Genomic DNA, 21,148 nt, shown 5'->3' on the forward strand with positions numbered 1-21,148 from the left:
GGGTTACTTTACGTAGTCATACGCTTTTTGTTCTCTAATCCAAACCATCTTTTGGTGGAAGAATAATTTATGCATTTTACTGTATTCTAATCGGTTCCCAATATGTAAGTCACCACTCTTTAATAAACCGTGTAATCAATTTGTCTAGATGAGAAAACTGCGCATCGAGAGCGTTTTGATAATCACATTATGCATTATTGGAAACGCAGACTGCAGTGTGGACTTGAGTTGGATTTGGGGCAATAATAAACATGATGACGGTGTCAGCAATCCCCCAGCCAATAAGAGCGAATCAAAACCTCCTGCTCCTGCCCCTGCCCCTGCCAACGTCTGTAAAGATCCCAACGACCAGTATGTTCTTAAAAAGTCTACAGATGAAAAAATGACACAATTAGCAAACAGTGCAGTGCAAGAAGATGCTTTGGCCATAGTGGATCGCATGAGCCCAGAAGTGGTGGAAGTGGAGGATGAGGTAGCACATAAGTGTGATCAGCCACAATGTCAATGCCCAAAAAATGATCATCCCTGCACTGTACCTGCAACGACGGCCGCTATAGAAGGTCAGATATCATATCAAATTACTTGATAGGATTCATATTTTTTGAAAATAGTGTGTTCAAAAAAGTGTACTAGGAGTATTTCGAAATGTGAATTTCACATCAATTAGAAAAAAATGAGCTCCCCCTCCCCTATGGGCACCCCTGCATTTGTATTCTGTGCAAGTCGTAGTCTTTCATCAATGGAATCAACAATGCTGCAAAGAATGAATGAATTTTATTTCTTTAACGTGCCGAATTTTATTTCGAAAATGAAAATCTATACTTTATAGGAAGTATTTAGTTGTATAATATGTATAGTCTTTTAACGTATAGTAAATTATACGTATAGTCTTGTAGGGGAATCACTGTAGTTTTGAGCTCTGTGCCTCACATGTTGTAAATTGAAATTTGTGGGATAAAGAAATCTTGACTTGAGACTATCTTTAGTCTGAGTCTTATTCTAGTTCACCCAGCTTGTACTTCACGAAGCATCACTCTTTCATCTACTTCCTCCACTTCAATGAAGGCACTTCGCCTCTTAAACCACTTGACTCAATGCAATCGATGCAATAAGAAGAGAGAAAAAATCAGATGGCTACTTCTTCTGTTGATAAATAATGTTCACAACTCATGTCTTATGTATCTATTAGCATTGAGAAATGTCGGCACCTCAATATATTTTTAAATTTTGATTTAAGTTATAAATATAGAATTTTTTCCTTATTTCAGAATTAGCTCTGTTACTAATACACATTTTGAACAGACCTACTTCTACTACTACTCATTCGATTCACATGCCAGCAGTATCTCTCAAGACGAATTTTCTCAGAACTGCAGATCAAACTTAGCCTTGATCAGCTTAAATGAAATAATATTTCATTAGGCCTACTCAGCCCCGGGCAGATTGGGCATTTGCCCAGTGCGCCAAATTTTTGAGGGCGCAAATAAAAGATGATGAAAATAATTTAGAGAATCAAAATACCCACTAAAAATATTTTACTCAAGATTTAAAAAATACATAGAACAGCAGAACATGTGAATATAATACAGGCTACCGGAAATGTAAAATGTAAATAGTAATAAACATGAGAATTATAAGCTGATATCTCTTTTGAAAAGTGATATCATTTAAATACCATACTATCTGCTCTTGTTCAAAAAGAATTACAGAAAGAGACCATATCACAAGCTGCGAACAAACTTTATGCCTCCAACGCCCTAATGAGATAAGAAGTGAATTTGAAAATGAATGTCTGCACTTCAAAATGTATGGAGAACAGGAAGAACTTTTGATGGAATCCATGACATGTTTGAATAAATGATAGAACATGAATTGAAGTTTACTTTCTTAAATCTTGTAGTAGCTGTTAGAATATTTTTCTAAGCAGATTAGTCACCAACTGCTCTGCAGAGAGAGGATTTTCCGCTTTGAATCGTCTGAAGAATGTTAAGAGATCTACAGTTTTGTGTTTGAAAGACGTGATTCTCACTTCATACTATATACTCACTTCATAAGATATAAGTGACATAGATTATTTGCTTTTACATTATAGTAATAAGAGGGCGCCCAGTAGAACATTTGCCCAGGGCGCCATTCACCTGAGCCGAGGCCTGCAATAACTTTTATATTTTCGTGCCGTTCACACGCTTCAATTTATTTTCAGTTGAAGAAGCAGTTAGTGTAAGTCCAAGTCCGAGATTGATCAGAAATGGTAATGGTATTGCTTTCAAATATGAGGTCGATTTTGCAACGCCTTTATTTGGTATGAGAGGTACGTATTTACATCGTTATTATCATTATTTAGTTGTAATTTCTGATCCATTACGAACTGCGATGATAACATTATAAATCCACATATGAAAACTGACTGAGTCCTCGGTGATTTTAAAACCAAGTTCAGATAACGTTATTGCTGCATTCAAGTTAAAATTAATAATTATAAAAATCTGTTTCACATTTAATACTTAATGGTAATTATTTTGATCCGGAGCAATAGAACTATTTTTATCTATCAACTTGAGATGTCTCCGGTCAGTGCTTGGTTCACCATCTTGCTCCAAAATACAATATATTATTATGAATTGGCTATAGGATCTTCTTGTGAAGAAACAAAAATAATCACAATCCAAAATACGGTAATAAAAATAATAAAATAGGTAGCAGTCAATTAAAAGTAATACAGAAAGGTGAGCAATATATAGTATGTTAATAAACTTTGACTTCGACATGAAAAACGACTGTGCTTACAAAATTTAATCATAATTGAGAAGAAAAATAGGATCATAACTGTACAGTACTAAAAATATCACATTGACACATCATAGGTCTTAACAATATTATACAAATTGGAATATTATGCAGAATGGATCATCTGAAAACCGAATCCAATTGATAAAAACTGGAAAATAAATTTATCGTACCTATTAAAAAATGAAAATTGAAAAACCTATCAATTCTAAATTGATAGTCAAAAAGCTATCTTTTACATGTTTTTCTAATGTTTTATTTTACATGGAATAAAACAATCTTAGAAAACGTATAAGTTTCCTCTGACATATATCAGAGAAAGTCAACATACGCCAATGTGTTCAGTGAAAGCAAATTTAGCCTATACTGAGCAATGAGTGATTTTTCCAGTTCTACAATAATTGAGTAATTACTGTGGTAATTACTGTGCGAGGTACGGGCGGTAACATGATTGACGAAGCATCCAAAGTAGAACCCACGCTAATCCACGAAAAGCAACCCACGCCGTGGGATGTTTTGTAAACCAGTGATACAGAATTATTCATAATCAGCTGACAGTGGATTATTCATTGTATGTATTATTATCATTACACAGATGTCTAGCCTAGCAACGGTTTACAGAACATCCCACGCCGTGGGTTGCTTTTCGTGTATTACGTGGGTCTACTTTGCGGCGGGCCTAAGGCTTGCAGTTCAATGAGCAAAAGGAAAGTTGTGTGAGTGTACCACACCAGATTTTTATTATTTTCAATGCAAAATCTTACTGATTTTTTTGTATAGATCTAATGTGATGGTTGTAGGATTCCGAGGAGCTGTGGCAGCAGGCTACATCACTCCAAAATCAAAGGCAGAAAACGTTGAAGCCTTCAAAGCATTCACTACCTACACTGAAGGCACTACTAAGATATTCCTGGTTGGTGAATTCGGACTCATTAAGAAAGATAATACCACTTGGGGAATAACAGGTCAGTACATTCACCACTAGAAAATGTATTGCTGTATATTGGAGCAACACAGTTCTTATATATTTACATGATAAAATACAGATTTCAATTCAGGGAATTATTAAGCTAATTATCCAACTAGTAGTTCTGTGAACAGTAGACCTCACGCAGTATTCTCATCCACAAGTACCTGATTGAAACTATAGACCTTATGGAAATACAGCAATAGACTTGCTTCTCCACACATCTGTGTAATCACTTGTCAGCTGATTTATGATGAATAGTCTGATTTTTACTCTAATATCTGGCGTACGCCAGATTCTTCCTTTTAAATTATCCTTAAAATGCAAAATTTCCAAAAACCTTGTATATACGTCGACGCGCAATTAAAAAAGGAACATACCTGTCAAATTTCATGAAAATCTATTACCGCGTTTCGCCGTAAATGCGCAACATATAAACATTTAAACATTAAGAGAAATGCCAAACCGACGACTTGAATCTTAGACCTCACTTCGCTCGGTCAATAATTACTTATTGAAATATGGTGCGTTTCTTGGGAGAAAATCGAATATATTTATGGTATACCCTTGATACGGTATGTGATAGGCAAGTTATTCTTGCAACTTCTACGATATTCGCGATGTACGATGTACGCAAATTTAAAAGGATGTCTTCACTGAATGAAGTGAAGTATAGTAAGTAATGCTACTGTATATTTATTTATTTATAGACATTGGGAATAGTATTCCCTTTTGAGTAATACTTTTCATACCCCATGAAGAATTATATGTGGGTGAAAAGTCTGAGTTCACATGACTTCAAAAATCACGTCCGCCATCTTGGTTCTGCCATTTTAGAATGCAACTTTGTTTTTTGAATAGGAAGGTGGCCATGCTATACATGATTTCGATACGGAATTTCAAGAAAAAATGAATGGCGAAAATCGCATATCTATATCTCAAACATTTCAAAGATATTCATACCGTATTATAAATGAATACCATGCAAATCAGAAATGAAATAGATAAGTGGTATTTATTTATAATATGAAAATCTTCGAAACGGTTTGAGATATCGATGTGCGGTTTTCGTCATTCATTTTGTCTTGAAATTCTGTATTGAAATCATGTATCACATGACCACCTTCTCATTTAAAAAAATAAAGATGCAAAATGGCGGATGGCGAAAGAGATTTTTGAAGTCATAGTAAAGTAGTGATACACAATCATATCACATAAGAAAAGGCCATTAAAAAATGGATTACACAGAGTATTGTGAGTGCAATGCGCAAAAGAGATAGAATGGCCCAAAAACTGAAAAAGCAGCCTTTCAATACAGTTCTGAAAAATCATTATAAAAATTACAGAAACACTTTAAATAACATTGTTGGAAATGCAAAAATTGAATATTTTAATAATAAGTTTGAATTAAACAAAGGTAATACAAAAAAGACATGAGAAAATATTAGATAAATTTTAGAAATAGAAAAAAACTCAAAAATAGACGCAAAAATATTTAATGACTATTTTGTAAATGTTGGAAAAAAATATGCAGAAGCACTAGATAACAATAGAAATACATCTCCCCTACGATCATTATCCATACCTCCTGAAAATAGTCTCTGTCTACATCCAACAAATGCTGTTGAAAATTCACTTACTATAAATTCCCTCAAAATGATGCTTCACCTGGAGAGGATAAATTTGCTGCCTGAAACAGATCTACCCTTATATTGCTGGCCCACTTGAAATAATAATAACTAGATGCTTTAGTGAGGGTTACTTTCCAAAACGTTTTAAAATGGCCAAAATTATATTAATCCATAAAGTAGGCGATAAGAGCAATCCAGCAAATTATAGATAGACCAATTAGTCTACTTAGCAATTTTGCTAAAATAATAGAAAGACTGATTAAAAAAGATTGGTTGACTTCCTAAATAAAAATAATTTAATTGCAAAAAAAATCAGTGTGGTAAATCAACCAAGGATGCTGCTGTTATGGTATTGATTGATTCAGTTAACAGGAATTTCAATAAGAACGTTAAAACACTGGCTGTGACTTCCTAGACTTGGCGAAAGCTTTTGATACCATGCCCCATTCGACATTGACAGATAAGCTCAATGGATGTGGTATCCATGGAGTGGCAAAAAAGTTGATTACCAGCTATCTGCAGGATAGATCGCAAACTATGACCTTGAACAATAAAACTGATACAAGAATTCTACCAAGTTTTGGTCTTCCTCAAGGAATGTTCTTATCGCCAATATTATTCTTGATTTGTTTGAATAATCTTCTCAAATAGAATATCCCGAATTCCACCAAGATATCTTTTGCTGATGATATAGTATTGCTATTTACTGGATCATCATGGAGAGAGGCATATGAAAACGCAAATGAAGGATCAAGCATTGCTAAGCGATGGTTTGACGAGCATACTCTCAAATTAAATTCAAATATAAGACAAAATTTATTGCTTTTACTCCAACAATAACTGGTGAACCACCTACTGAATTAGATATAAAAATTCACAACCATGACTCTCATATCGTCTCTAGACCCAATAATAATTATTGTATCTGTGGAACAATCGAAAAAGTCAATTTCCTAAAATATCTTGGAATAATAGTTGACAGTCACTTAAAATGGAACTTTCATGTACAACACAATAAAAATAAAAATACCGCTAAATTTACGCTAAATTTATTTTATCTATTTCAATATCTAAATTAAAATACCTAATATACATTTTCTATAAAATTAATACTCTAAAGGATATCAACATCATAAGAACCATATATCATGCATTCGCTCACTCCTTGTTCCAATATGGAATAGAATTATGGGGGTAACCTTTGACACGCACTTTAATAGAATATTTACCCTGCAAAAGCATTTAATTAGAGCTGCTCTAAAACGGCCTAGACTGTATCCTAGCAGGAATTTGTTTGTTGAGTTTGGGGTTCCAACGCTAAGACAGGTCTTTGTAGGAAAATCATTACACATGCCAATAGAAATAAGCAGCATCTTACTTTGAATACACATTTACACAACCTTCGTCCGTCTGTACTCAATCCTTAAGGTGCGTACAGACTTTCGCTCTGCTCCGCAACCGAACGTCACTCCGGCAGAGCGATTGATGATCGACCGGGGAGCAACAATGGTTCGACCGGGGAACGCGAGAAGATCTAACATCTTCCATAACGTCCATGATGGGTGCGTGGGCGATGCGACTGTGGTTCGATGGTGGTACGAGGGCGGTACGAGGGCGGTACGAGGGAGGAGCGTGCTCGGTGCTGGTTGGAAGCGCGAATATGTGTACGCAGCTTTATACTCGAAACTTTACAGGATTAACTATAAATAAACATAAATTCACCTACTTCATGGAATAGTTTGCTAATTGGCGGACCAGATTTTTAAAGTCATAGTAAAGTAGTATTCTCAATTTTAGTAGGATCCCCAATCACACCCACCATCAAATTACCTTTGTGTATGAGATATTAAGCCGTTCTTGGACTCTTCACCCACTCTTTATAATACTTCACATGAAAAATATATGCATATACTTCTCATGAAGAATCACCACCAAGTAATTCTTCTAATCAGTGTGGTAAAGATTTTACGGAGCTTGACTGTCAACCCTATCATGGATAGGACTCTACAGTACGTGGCCTACGCGGATGATGTGGTTCTGGTAGCCAGGAATAAAAGATCGCTACAGGAAAGATTTGTCCAACTGAAAAATAAATCTGAGCAAACACGATTTGGAATTAATACAACCATATTTGGTGGAATATATGCACAATTGTCGAAGAAATAATGTCCAAGGGAATGAAATACAGTTTGTGGTTGGAGACAGTAGCTTTGAGAAAGTTTGAGAAATTTAGATATCTGGGAGCTGTGATAGCACACAAAAACGCAATCCAAGTGGATATTAAAGAAAAACTTCCATAATAGATGCTATTATGCAATGAAACAGCTCCTCATCTCCCGACTTATCTAAAAAAAAACTTGAAAGTAAAGTCTACAACTCAAATGGACGAAAACTTACTCATTGTCTGGGAAAGGAAGATATTCCGAAAAAATTAAAGACTTTCTGTAGTGATGGAAAATGGAGGATCCGCACTAACCAAGAGCTGCAAGAGCTGTACAACAACCCAGATATTGCAGCTGAAATAAAAGTGAGGCGTCTAAGTTGGTTGGGTCATGTGAAACGTATGGAAGATTCAAGAACTGGGAAGAAAATTTTCAGATAAATCCAGGAGAAAGAAGATTGAGAGGAAGGCCAAGCATGCATTGGATTGATGACGTCGATACTGATTTGAGGCAAATGGGCATCAGAAGATGGAGAAGAGCACAAAATCGAGACGAATGGAGAGTCATACTGCGGGAGGCCACGACCCTCAATAGGTTATAGAGCCAAGGCGTAAGTAAGTAAGTAATTCATCTAATACTTCTCATATGCTCATTAACATTCTAATTTTATGTTCAAGACATTCACAAAAAATCATTCAAGTTATCGTACTTTATTCTTATATGGATTTTATTGACAGAGAAATCCTTTCGAATTTTCTATTTCACGCCATAATTGAGGTCTAAAATGTGAGGACTGTGATTCAAGTCGAATATTTTGCATTTCTCTTTATATGTAGGTATGAATGTTTAGGCTTGGAATAGATTTTCATGAAATTTGACAGGAATGTTCCTTTTCGAATTGCATGTCGATGTATATGTAAGTTTTTTTCTTTTGAAATGTTGCATTCCAAGGATAATTGGAAAAGGAATTTCCTTTATACACTCTACTATTACTGTAAAAATCAGACTCATTATTCATATCAGCTTTCGAGTAGATTATTAATAACTCAAAAAGTAACATAGTATTTCTCTTGACCTTTCTCTACTTCCAACTCGGGCTGACCAGTTGGCATTATGTTTTGTAGGAAATAAGCTTTTGGTCTTTGGTGATAGTTGTTAACAATAGATTATTAGCATTGTTGATACGCCAACCCAATCAGCCGTTTCCACACCGATACCTCGCCGACACAAGACAGGACGGAATTTACTCTATCATTGGAAATTTTCAATTTCACTTTCACCTCCTGATTAGAGTTTGTAAAGTCTAAAATTAATAAAATGTCACCTTTGAGAAATAAAAATTAAATATTTTTATTACATTTATCATTCATATGATTTGTATATTATTCAATGTTAAATACTTATATAAATAATGTAATAATTTCAAAACTCGAGGATTAGTTGAATTTATTATCTTTTTCCAGCTACTTGATAGATTATTCTGTATTATTTCTGTATTTATTGATATGGATGATTTCTTATGAATGTTATCAGGTGAAGTTTTCCTCGAATTGAAATTTGGTCAGGGCGAAGTACATATTGGTTTCGGAATGAAAGTGACTACGCCGTTCAAATCGTATGGACTGGAGAAAGAAGTGGGTTAGTGCCGTACCATATATATATATATATATATATATATATATATATATATATTCATTCTATAGAGGGGTTAATATGGACAAATAAATTTCTAGTTTATTTTGTTGAAAATGGGAATGGGGATTTTATTATAGATCGTAACTGAAATTTCAGTTTCTTGAATCCGTTGATGTTGAGAGAGTGAGGTCAACCAACCAATAAATCCAGTTTATGCTAACTCGTATGAACAAATAACTCACTGCTTCGCTGTAAATTCGAGGAAAGAGAGAGAGAAGCTGTATTTAATTTTTGTAAAGAGATGTTACTATATTATCTGCGCTGTATGAATGATGTAGATGGCTGGCTTCTCAGGTTCACTGCAGCAGCGAATCTATTATGTACGGTATTTAATGTATTTGGTAAGCTGAAATGCAGTAGTTCAAGTAGTTTAGATTACAGTCTAGGTGATTGGAGAGATTGTTGTGAAGTCATGGGGGATGGGGGGGGGGGGTGTGGAGCCCACACCTGGAAGTCATCTGGAGAGAGAGAGGAATACTTCTACACAACATAAGAAATTAAGGTATAGGGTGAAATTCAAGTAGTTTAACTTCATTCATAGTTTCATTTGAAAGCTGATATTTTGTTGGCGTGTGTGGGATATTAGTTGATTTGAGTGAGCATGAAAGGATAGGTTAGTTGAGGGTTGGTGTAGGTCAGGTTCAACCACCCTAGTTCACCGGCCGTTCACTTGTACAAGGTTGATGGTTCAAAATTTGGGGTAGGGTTTGACGAAAAAGCTCTTATTTACATAACTCACCCCATACTACCTTTTGTTCCCTATTGGGACTTTTCATCACAAATATTGAGTGATTGATATGTGATAATAATCTATAGGCTGTGTCCAGATCACCGAGTGAATCTCAAGTTCTTCATCGAAAAACCCTGAAAAACCGAAGATTTTGAGCGTATGTTTATTTTAAAACTCTCAACATTTGTACATCTCATCTGAACTTGTTTGCCAAATATGAACATTCAACTTTTTACACCATAACTGATCATTTTGTGTATCAAATTCAAATATTTTTGTCAATCAGTTCTTGAAAAATCTAAGAAAACGCAGATTTGGAATTTTTAGTCTGTTCTTAGTACGCCTGAAGGCCGACTGAACATAACTGCCAATTTGAACATAGTCTATTTGGTCCAATAGAGTTTTAGTTGTGTTAATAGATGAATGAGTGAGTGAATGAATTGGTGACATTCCGCTTTTATATGTAGGCTAAATATCAGCATTGTTTCATGCAGAATTGCATATTTCTCAAACTAAGTAAAAAATAATAATTTTACAATACGAGAACAAGTATCAGATGAGGATTCCCTATCTTCAACCCGGTATGCATGCCAATAGGCCTACATAGTCTAGCATTCTGGAAGACCTATAGAGGGGGTTTAAAAGTAATGAACCTCAAGAAAAATAAATATAAATATGATATATGACCGTAAAACACCAACTATTCCCTGGTTCAACTATGTAAGAGCCCTTTCTTCTGAAACACGACAGTTTCCTGAAGAATTAGACGACAGACGACATGTCCTATGGATTCTAGTAACAGTATACAGATTACAGGCGAGATATAAAGTATGTAATACATATTACAGTATAAATCTAGGATAATAGGCATCTAGTAGATGTATTATAGTATAGGGTCGTTTGCACAGTGTAAGTTTAAGCTAAAGCTTAAACCAAATCTGGATTTTTTTTTGTTCAAACTAAAATTCCGTTTGCACAGTATCAGTTTAAACTCTGTATTGAGTTTAACTCTGGGAAAGTTTAAACCTCCAAAGCAAAAAGTTTAAACCAAATAATTTGGATTAATTGACATCTGTAAAGATTTGATGGGGAAACAGCTGACAGTAAATTATTTTTCGATGGTTGTTTTTAATGCTTCTGTAGACGATAAATTATTAATTTAGGTTATTAGGTTATTTAGTGAATTATTATTTGAATGTAAAAATAATTATAATGGAGGAATTGAAAGAAGTTTCAATGCAATTGATAAAGATGACTGCGAAGAAGTTTTAAAAATGAGAAAAATTGGGCAAAAACGAATGATTTAAATTTCTGTGATAATAGAGAATTTTCTTAACGGTTTTCTTGAGTAAAGCAACTGCCAATCCAGTATTTGATTAAATAAACCACTTGATAGAAAATAAGAAAATTTTTGACAGTGTCTCTGATTAGAAAACATGTTTTTAATAACACATAACTGAGATTTTTTGCTTTCGAGAGATTTCTAATATCGAGGGGACCTTAGTAGATTTAAGCGTAACAGCGTAACTTTAATTCGACAGAAATGGAATATTTTTTCTGGTAAATATATTATTTGAAGTTCTTAATTATCCCAAAAGTTCTTTTTCTTTGTAATATACCATAACATGATATAGGGCTATAAGTTGCCAAAGATGAGGGAATGAAATTGTTTATTTGTTGCAGGAAACTACATGAAGGAAAGTCCACCATTCTGTATAACAATACCTCAGATTGCTGGAATAAGATTCTGTCAAGTGGCATTCGATTTCATTTTCCGAACCAATTTCACTGGCAGTGCATCATTCAAACTGAAACATCACCTGGTTTGCCCACTCCCACTAGTCACCATTCAGTATCACTGTTTAAATTTCAATGGTAGGAAATTCTTATTACTAAAACAACACGTAAGTCTGGTGTTATCAATCCAAAAGAAATTTACACATCATATACAAGAAGAAATCCATCACCTAATAACAAAAATGGCAAAGGAAAAGATTCAAAAGGAAAAGGATCTAAAGTAGTAGATTGCAAAGGAAAACAAGCCAGCCCCTTCCACTAACCAGAACAAGGATAAGGAAAAAAAATATAAAATCAAGTACAGATAATTGTAATAGAAACAAAGCTAGTCCAGCCAACCACCCCCTTCTACAAGTTCAGCAATAACGCTTACAAAAAGCAATGAAGCAACGTCTTACAAAGTTCCCCAAAATAAGAAGACTTCAAAAATGTCATTTCAGTTTTGGATGTCAGGCAACTTTTTGTGGAGAATGCTCTTATTTATTTACAACCGCCATGAGAATGTTTTTATAAAGGTACATAAATAACATGTAAGGGTTTTTTTCAATACTTGAACAATATGTACGTAGATAATAGATAAGTTTTATTATAGGTATTAATTTATAATGATGTATTTCAGTCTATATTAAATAACTTATTATGGTTTAATTTCGTCCTATGTTCAAACAGTTATTATTGTAACTATTTGAAGATAATAAAACCTTTCGATTGATTTGAAAGTATTGTCCAATAAAAATACTATATTATTATGTTTGAATGCGTTTTATGCACCCTTTCAATATATAAAACTGATAAGACCGGGAAGTTAGGGTTACAGCATAATAGGTTTTCCGAGCTGGAATTTCAGAAAATACCTTCCCGGATGAGTTGAGTTCACATTTTTTGCATCAACAACGAAATATGAAAATTAACAATATATTTATACTTTAATTATTATATAAAAAATGATTTGGATTTAGTACTAGGGAATAGGGATAGCTATAATTGTTTGACGCATCATCACATTTTGTACTACTGATCAAATTGACATTTTGCTAAAAATACTGAGGTTATGGAAAAGGAGACGGGGCCGCGCTATCTCCACTATGAGAGGCTATACTTCAGTAAAGGCTCAAAAAGGTTATCATCTAACTCATACCATACTCCATTGTCCTCTGATTCCAACTTATTACCCCATAGGGCTTCTCGTTTCTGGAAAAGTGACTAGCTGGTACACTACTCCGTAAACAAGCCATAGTGCATTCTGGTGAGTCAGCACAGGTAGGGCTCCTTACACCAATAAAAACACTAGTAATATTGTAGATCAGCTGAAATCAACGAATTTTTGTTGTGGTAGGACCTACCTGTGCTGACGTCACACGAATGCACTACGGCTTTGTTTATGGAGGTACCTTTAATGGGCTGGAAGTGAGCATCAACTTATCTATTACTTTGTACCTTCATAATATGTTAGGCTAGTTGCATTTCCTACAATTATTGAATCTAAATCAATGATCTAGTTCTTGTAATTGTATTATTCCCAAAGGTTCATTTTTTGATGGAACTCAACTTATACTCACAAGCTGTGTACAGATTAAGTTGAGTTACATACAATTCGGTAATTATTATTGAACGTACGATTTTTTATGTCCTTTTAAATTCTATTAGATTGAACATATTGTGTATATAATTAGTCTCATCATGTAGACCTACACTGACAGTAGGGGTTCTCATGTCGAAAAAACAGGTTTCTGGGCAATTCGTGAAGATGGAAACAGACCCAAATATTCTGATTCTAAGTTACCTGAGGATATCCGAATCACTTGATGCGCATTGGGGGCAGCGTAATGACTGATTTTTAATGGCGGATCTAGTCCAGCATTTATTAAAATACGGTCATAGAATGTAACCATCGATGATAGAGACCTTGTAAACGCGAATCGAATCACAATGAACTATTCTACATAGTTATTCTACACATTTCCACCTAAAACATGGTTATAATAACTGACAAAATGTACTTTATCAAAAACATTTCATTTTTCAAGAGTATTTTTTTGACTAATCTTTCATCGATTTTACCAAACAAAATTTCTTCGAAATAGAATTTATTATCTATTCCCTTTATTCCAAGTTTTTATAATGTTTTGTCTGGAGTAATGATTTTTTATGATGACATATTCTACATTCTAGCCACTGAGCCAAGTACTAACATCAGAGAGACAACTGATACAAGTTACATAATCTTTTCTCTATGCTAACATTAAAACTGATCTATAAAATAAATTTTTCACGACTAATTTTTGATGAAGACTTGAAAATGGTCTCATCTATTCCTTACAACTAGCCAAATAAGAATATTGATGATGAAAACAACAAAAATATTTTTCATAAATTGTAAAAACTAATTACAAGAACACTCTTGGGACTATTCATATACTCATGAACGCTTTCTGTTATCAAAGCTTAATGACACTATATAATGGTTTTAGAGGTTGTTAAATCACTCTTTTATTGTACAGATTAAATAAGCAAAGTCTGGCCGTTTATTTAATAACTTAATTGCATCCAATGCAATTCTGATTTTGACACATAAAATGAGCTTTACTTGGCAAACTTTATTATGATGATTAAATTAGAAGAGCAAACCAGATACCAATTATCGGTCTTTCAGACTGATTTCTGTGTGGACTATCTGATGAAGTGATGAATAGGCTACACGTAGCTTTGAATGGGAGATTTAGGCTATGTGAATATTATTCCAATGTAGGTACTTCATAGCCGCCTACATTGCAATAAAGTAGGTACTGCATCAAGTGAATAGGCCACAAAATGATTGAATTAATTTTATCAATTCTAATTAAATTTTAATTTAATGAAGGCCTTCCGAGTTTAGCATTTCTTGAGAACATAAAAACCTTTGATAAAATTAATTCAATACTACTAACTACTAATTTGATACTGATAAGTGGTATTTTAATATCATCAAATGCTTTACTGACTCTGTCAGGATGTCCTGGTAAGTATGAACCGAGCTTCTCATAGTCTTCGTCAATATTAAAGAATTATTGATCCTTCTCACCCATTTACAATGATTTTGTAGCACTACTCTTATTGAGAGGCTGATTCTCCTATAAACAAAACCACAGTGACAAAACAACCACAAGTTTTTCCATTCCTGAGGTTTTTGGTATGAATTGATATCAGCTATAAATAAAAATATAAATCTAAGTACCCTTTTCAAATTATTTCGTCACATGTTTCGGCTATTAATGCCATTTTCAAGTCATTAACTAATGCCGAAACATGTCGTGACGAAATAATTTGAAAATCTGGTGTGGCGCACTCACACAACTTCCCTTGCCGTTATGAAAATTGATCACCTGACGCTAGTGTAAACGCGCATCTCAAGTCAAAGATCTGAGCCAGCTGGTGACAGTTCAATAACGCTGGATACACACCAGATCTACTATCTCTTCATAGTGAATGATTTAACAGAATCAACTTTGTCTAAGGGAGAAAGTACTGATGATTGGACTTACATGTCCATCTTATGCACAATTCGGCTACAAAACTGAAGGCAATAGTGATGCCTATATGGCAGGTGAGGTCTTGTTCTCAAATGTATGATTCATCAACAGAGGGAAAGTAACTCATCACAATGAATCTTGCCAGTTGACAAAATTACTATTGGTTATTATCATGGTTGTACTCACACATTGACAGAATGGATGTTCAACAGGCTGACTGCATGAACAGTGGGAGGATTTGCCAACAGTTTGCAATTGAATAAATTACATTTTCTCAAATTTCAAACTTATTTTCAATTTTAGGTGAAAATGTTACTGGACATTAATTGAAGAGATTTCCATGCTCAATCTTTTCCACTCGAAATTTTTCGTTTAAATTATATCTGAGATCTGATAATTGGAAATCTAAAATCAAACTTTGCATAGATGGGGCGGAGCTCCTGAAATTTTTACAGATATGGGACATGTGGCAGTTGATAGAGCTTATCAATGACTATTTTAGGTCATAAATTTGATCAAAATCGTTGGAGCCATTTTCGAGAAAATCGCGAAAAACCCTGTTTTCGACAACATTTTCGTCATTTTAGCCGCCATCTTGAATCGCATATGATCGAAATTGTTCGTGTCGGATCCTTATAGTGTAAGGACCTTAAGTTCCAAATTTCAAGTCATTCCGTTAATTGGGAGATGAGATATCGTGTACACAGACGCACATACACTCATACACACACACACACACACATACAGACCAATACCCAAAAACCACTTTTTTGGACTTAGGGGACCTTAAAACGTATAAAAATTTACAAATTGGGGTACCTTAATTTTTTTCGGAAAGCAATACTTTCCTTACCTATAGTAATAGGGCAAGGAAAGTAAAAAGGGTACTCAGATTTATATTCAGAAGTAGCCCTAAAGAAAATAAGACAATGATATCAGTTAATATATTTCCATTTTTATATACCGACCAAAGAAGTATTTTCAAAAATTATTTAAAGTACAAGATGGGAAACAAAAGAAAATATATTGCTTCAGTCAAATGATTGAATAAACACAGTTTTATTCGTGTCACATCCACATATTATTAACAAAAAAATCTGGTGTGGCGCACTTACACAACTTTCCTTGCCGTTATGAAAATTTATCACCTGACGCTAGTGTTAGCGCGCATTTCAAGTCTATTATTCTAAGATCTAAGTCAGCTGGTGACAGTACAATAACGCTGGAGACACACGAAGTCTGCTATCTCTTCATAGTGAATGATTCAATAGAATCAACAGTTTGCAATTGAAATAATAACATTTTCTCGAATTTCGAGATTATTTAAAATTTTAGGTGAAAATGTTACTGAACATTAATTGTAGAGATTTTCATGCTTAATCTTTTCTACTTGGAATTTTTTGTTTAAATTGTATCTGAAGCCTGATAATTGGGAATCTAGAATCAAACTTTGCATAGATGGGGCGGAGCTCCTAGAATTTTTACAGATATGGCACTTGTGGCAGTTGATAGAGCTCATCAATGACTATTTTAGGTATGAATTTAATCAAAATCGTTGGAGCCGTTTTTGAGAAAATCGCGAAAAACCCTGTTTTTGACAACATTTTCGCAATTTTATCCGCTATCTTGTATTGCATTAGATCGAAATTGTTCGTGTCGGATCCTTATATTGTAAGGACCTTAAGTTTAAAATTTCAAGTCAATCGGTTGATTAGGAATGGAGTTATCGTGTTCACAGACATTCATACACACACACATACAGACCAATACCCAAAAACCACTTTTTTGGACTTAGGGGACCTTGAAACGTATAGAAATTTAGAAATTGGGGTACCTTAATTTTTTTCGGAAAGCAATACTTTCCTTACCTATGGTAATAGGGGCAAGGAAACTAAAAGCAAAAGCATTTATACACGACTGCAGTTTCGTGTTGAAACCAACATGTGAACACATTACTCAACACACTACAGACTACAGCTGCCTGAAGATGTGTTGGTTTAAACCAAAGACTTAAAGATGCATGGACTCACATGCAGCGCTAGTGTCGTACTTGGAATTGAAATCCGCCATTGAGGGGGCAACCCATAAGATTATTACATACCAATGCCTTTGTGATCTATAGTATTACAATATATAAAAATATAATATCTCGTGCTAAAATACCCCAATGGCGGCCTTTAATTTCAAGTAAGAGCTATCATTGGGAAGGCATAGGCATTGTGGGTCTATATCTCTTTAAGGTCTTTGGTTTCAACCTTAGACCAGATATAATCTGGTATAATCTTAGATATAATCTTAGAATAAGATATAATCTTAGAATAAGATATAATCTTAGTATAAGATATAATCTTAGAATATAATCTGGTCTAAGGCCGCGGCTCCACTGGCCGTAGTTGATCGCGCCGTAATTTTCGCGCACTACACGCGACAGTTGGGTGACTCCACGGGCAACAGAGAACGAACTGCAATCCGTCGCGCCGCTGTGGCTTCACTAGCAGTAGAAGTAGCAATAGCAGTAGACCGATGTACGATCATGCCGCAAGTTAACATTCGTAATGTTGTACTCAGTGTACTTTTAGTTTATAGACGACGCCGGTTACAGAAGAGAAAATACTGGATTCATCCAATACTAAGCAACAGGAAGTCTGAAGGCATGTTCCATACGTTGCATAGCAAGTTAAAAAAGTATTCAGACAAGTTTTTTGAATTTTATCGCATGTCTCAAAAATCCTTTGAATACTTACTACAAGCAGTATCACCAATTTTGAAAAAACAAAATACCAACCTACGAGAAGCAATAGGAGAAGAGGAAAGGCTCTCAGTGACATTAAGGTAACTTTAGTTCACTAAATCATTACTAACTCATCCTTAACTAGCTTTTATTAATATTATTAATGTTGTCTTATTACATTGACAGTAATTTATTGAGGGGTAAAAATACCTAAATGTGCCCTTTATGGTCAAACATGAGCTAGTTTTCCTTGTCACCTTGTTAAAAATGTTTGTTAATTTGACGCTTTTTTATTTTTAAACAATTTTATAAACATATAACTCGTTGCAATTTTATAAAACAACTACTAGTTTTCCTCGTCAACATGTAACAAACTTTTATTCATTTAATGCGTTTTTATTTGTAATTATTTTATAATCAACTATAAACGTTATGTTATACCAACATGAAAAATTTACATGTACTTAAATGTATAAACTAGGTATGCAAATAATTATCAAGTAGGTGTGCAAAATAAAGACAAATCATTTTTCAAATAATGTATTTAGAAATTTATAAACTCTGTACAAAAGTGAGTACATTTCTCATGCTTTTGTTACAATTTAAAAAGGTTCAAAACAGATTCATCGGTATTGTCGTCCCAAGATTATGGTTGACTATGCAAACTTGCTGGACTATGCAAATCGTTGCTTTGACCTGGTCCCGGTGAGAAAGTATCCTTCAGCCCATCGCACTGATTGTGGAACTGCTGTGAAGACGTAGCCCTTGCTAAGTTTAGTTGTTGAGCATTGCTGCAATTCGACTCCATTTTGCTTTTTGAATAACATTCTTGCAGACATTGCATGACTTGTATTCTAAATTGTAGAGATGCATTTTCGCTTAGTTGTCTCATTTTTGGCAGGAGAGATAAGAGGAACAACTTGTTGTCATCATTATCATCAGAAGGTCCAGGAGGTGGGTTAGGTGTAGACTGTTCTTTCAGAATTTCTAACAGTTGCGTTTCAAAATTTCCCTTCTTTGGTTTACCTGCAGGTTTTTTGATAGGTGGAGGTCCAAGGTCGTCAGGCTGTTGATCGTCTTCTTCTTCTGCATTTACATCTCCTACTTCTTCAGGTGCCATATTTCCTGAGGTTTGTCTGTTCTCCATCACAGGTCGGAGGAATGCCATCTGTTGTTGATAGGGATAAGGTCGTCTTTTACTCGCTCCACTTCCACTTTTAACAATCTGTGTCCTCAGAGATCTTAAGTAGGCATCCCTCAAAGCTTTCCATTTTTTCTGTATGTCTCTACCTACAAACAAGAAAAAATTATTTTTAAAATCTTTAAAGTCTTAAATCTCTTAAAGTCTGTCAACAATTTTTTTTTTCAGGTACTTAGCAGCAGGATGCTCTATGCGGTCGCTCCATTTCCAATATCGTCTGGGTAGAAAGACCATCCGTACAATAGTAAAAGAAACGTGTGAAACCCTGTGGTACACCCTTCAAGCTGAGTACATGAAAAAACCAAGTGAAGAAGACTGGATCAATACAGCTGAAAAATTTGAGAGGAAAACTAATTTCCCAAACTGTCTCGGGGCCATCGATGGAAAACACATCTGCATAGTGAAACCTGAGTTTAGTAGCAGCAATTACTTCAATTACAAACATTTTTCCTCCGTTGTGCTGATGGCAGTGGCTGACGCCGATTACTGTTTTAATTACATAGATATTGGTTCATATGGGAGTTTGAATGACTCGATTATATACTAAAGTCTACAACGTTTGGGCAGGACTTGTCCTCTAAAAAACTGATTATACCTGAACCAAGGCCAATTACAAATACTTCAAGCAGAATACCGTACCCTTTCGTTTTTGTTGCTGACGAGGCCTTTGCTCTAAGCAATAATCTCCTGAGACCATTTCCTCTCAAAGGACTTACACCTGAGAGACGCCTACCGTCTTCGAGAGCAAGGAGATATGTAGAGTGAGCTTTTGGCATATTGGCAAACAAATGGAGGATTTTACATCGGCCACTTGATGTTAATATAGAACTTGCCGACAGCATTATAAAAACCGGCTGTATATTACATAACTATGTGAGAAAAAATGATGGATTCAATTTTGAGGACACATTGTCATGTGACATGGAAAGCATCACACCTCGAGGAGTAAGAAGAACAATCAATGGATTAAATGTAAGAAATATGTTCTTGTACCACTTCAATTCTGCAGAAGGATCTATCCCATGGCAAACCAAGTACATGTAGAAATAGTTAACATGGTAAAAGAAGCATGAAGTTGAAGAATGTATACGTATGCTCAAGAGACTAATTAGATTTATATGCCATGATTATTATGAATATAGTAGGTAAACAACATGTGGTATTATTCTTATTGTGAACTGTAAATAAATAAAATTTTACTCACCTATTTCATTCACTTTGTCTTCATCAAATTCCAACAATTTCTCTTCACCAACAACCCCTGCAACTACTTTTTTCCATGCATCAATTCTAGCATTTCTGTTCTTGTAATTCTCATCACCTTTACTATATAAAATTGGGTATTTCTCTACTTCTAATATGATTACCTCACAATCAAGTTCAACCTCCATTGTTCACAAACAAAAGAATTCACTACACTTAAAACTGTTCACTAAGAAGACTAGCGTCACTTGCTACTTGGTCGGTAGTTGGAACTGGACTGAGTCGCAACCAACGCTGCAGTCTACAGCTAGTGGCGGCAAAATGTAGCAGTAGAATAGGACCGGTTCCATTTGGGCGCGACACTACGTTCTGTGGCGTGCCGTCAAATGTTACACGCTGCAGACTGTCGCTAGTGAAGCCACCTCCATTTGTCTCCTGCCTTCTCATTTCTTTGACTTACTAACCGCAATTTGTAGCGCGATCAGCTACGGCCAATGGAGCCGCGGCCTAAGGTTTCAACACGAAACTGCAGTCATGTGATGTATGAATGTCTAATAAATGTGGATGTGACAAGAATAAAACTTTTTTCAATTATTGAAAAATTCGACAATATAAATCTCTCATTCAACAAATTTTATCAGTCATGATTCACACACACACTTATGAGATTTTTAAAAGTCGTTTAGATCACTATCATTTGACTCAATCAATATAGCAATACTAAACTTTTGTAAT

At 34.8% G+C, this 21,148-nt stretch overlaps 2 protein-coding genes across 2 annotated transcripts; one reads left to right on the forward strand and one right to left on the reverse strand.

Moving 5' to 3' along the window:
• Positions 1 to 122: 122 nt before the first annotated feature.
• Positions 123 to 13,180, forward strand: LOC120350043. The gene is made up of 6 exons (XM_039422114.1): positions 123 to 560; positions 2,204 to 2,311; positions 3,588 to 3,752; positions 9,081 to 9,185; positions 11,656 to 11,795; positions 13,106 to 13,180. Exons 1-6 carry the CDS (start codon positions 149 to 151, stop codon positions 13,178 to 13,180), a joined length of 1,005 nt encoding a protein of 334 aa, XP_039278048.1. The 5' UTR covers positions 123 to 148.
• A 5,193-nt stretch (positions 13,181 to 18,373) lies between these two features.
• On the reverse strand, positions 18,374 to 21,068 carry LOC120350772. Its single transcript, XM_039425549.1, has 2 exons — positions 20,415 to 21,068; positions 18,374 to 19,299 (listed from the first exon to the last, which is right to left on the reverse strand). Exons 1-2 carry the CDS (start codon positions 20,599 to 20,601, stop codon positions 18,656 to 18,658), a joined length of 831 nt encoding a protein of 276 aa, XP_039281483.1. The 5' UTR covers positions 20,602 to 21,068; the 3' UTR covers positions 18,374 to 18,655.
• Between the last annotated feature and the right edge of the window lie 80 nt (positions 21,069 to 21,148).

Source organism: Nilaparvata lugens, chromosome 1 (assembly GCF_014356525.2).
Source record: "Nilaparvata lugens isolate BPH chromosome 1, ASM1435652v1, whole genome shotgun sequence".
NCBI lineage: Eukaryota > Metazoa > Arthropoda > Insecta > Hemiptera > Delphacidae > Nilaparvata > Nilaparvata lugens.

What these genes read in the sequence shown, in the direction of transcription:
- LOC120350772 (XM_039425549.1), bottom strand. Translation starts at nt 20,601, where the DNA reads ATGGAGGTTGAACTTGATTGTGAGGTAATCATATTAGAAGTAGAGAAA. An exon ending in AGACAAAGTGAATGAAATAG is followed by an intron (nt 19,300 to 20,414) that starts GTGAGTAAAATT and finishes TCTTGTTTGTAG; the next exon opens with GTAGAGACATACAGAAAAAA.
- LOC120350043 (XM_039422114.1), top strand. Translation starts at nt 149, where the DNA reads ATGAGAAAACTGCGCATCGAGAGCGTTTTGATAATCACATTATGCATT. An exon ending in GCCTTTATTTGGTATGAGAG is followed by an intron (nt 2,312 to 3,587) that starts GTACGTATTTAC and finishes TGATGGTTGTAG; the next exon opens with GATTCCGAGGAGCTGTGGCA. An exon ending in TACCACTTGGGGAATAACAG is followed by an intron (nt 3,753 to 9,080) that starts GTCAGTACATTC and finishes GAATGTTATCAG; the next exon opens with GTGAAGTTTTCCTCGAATTG.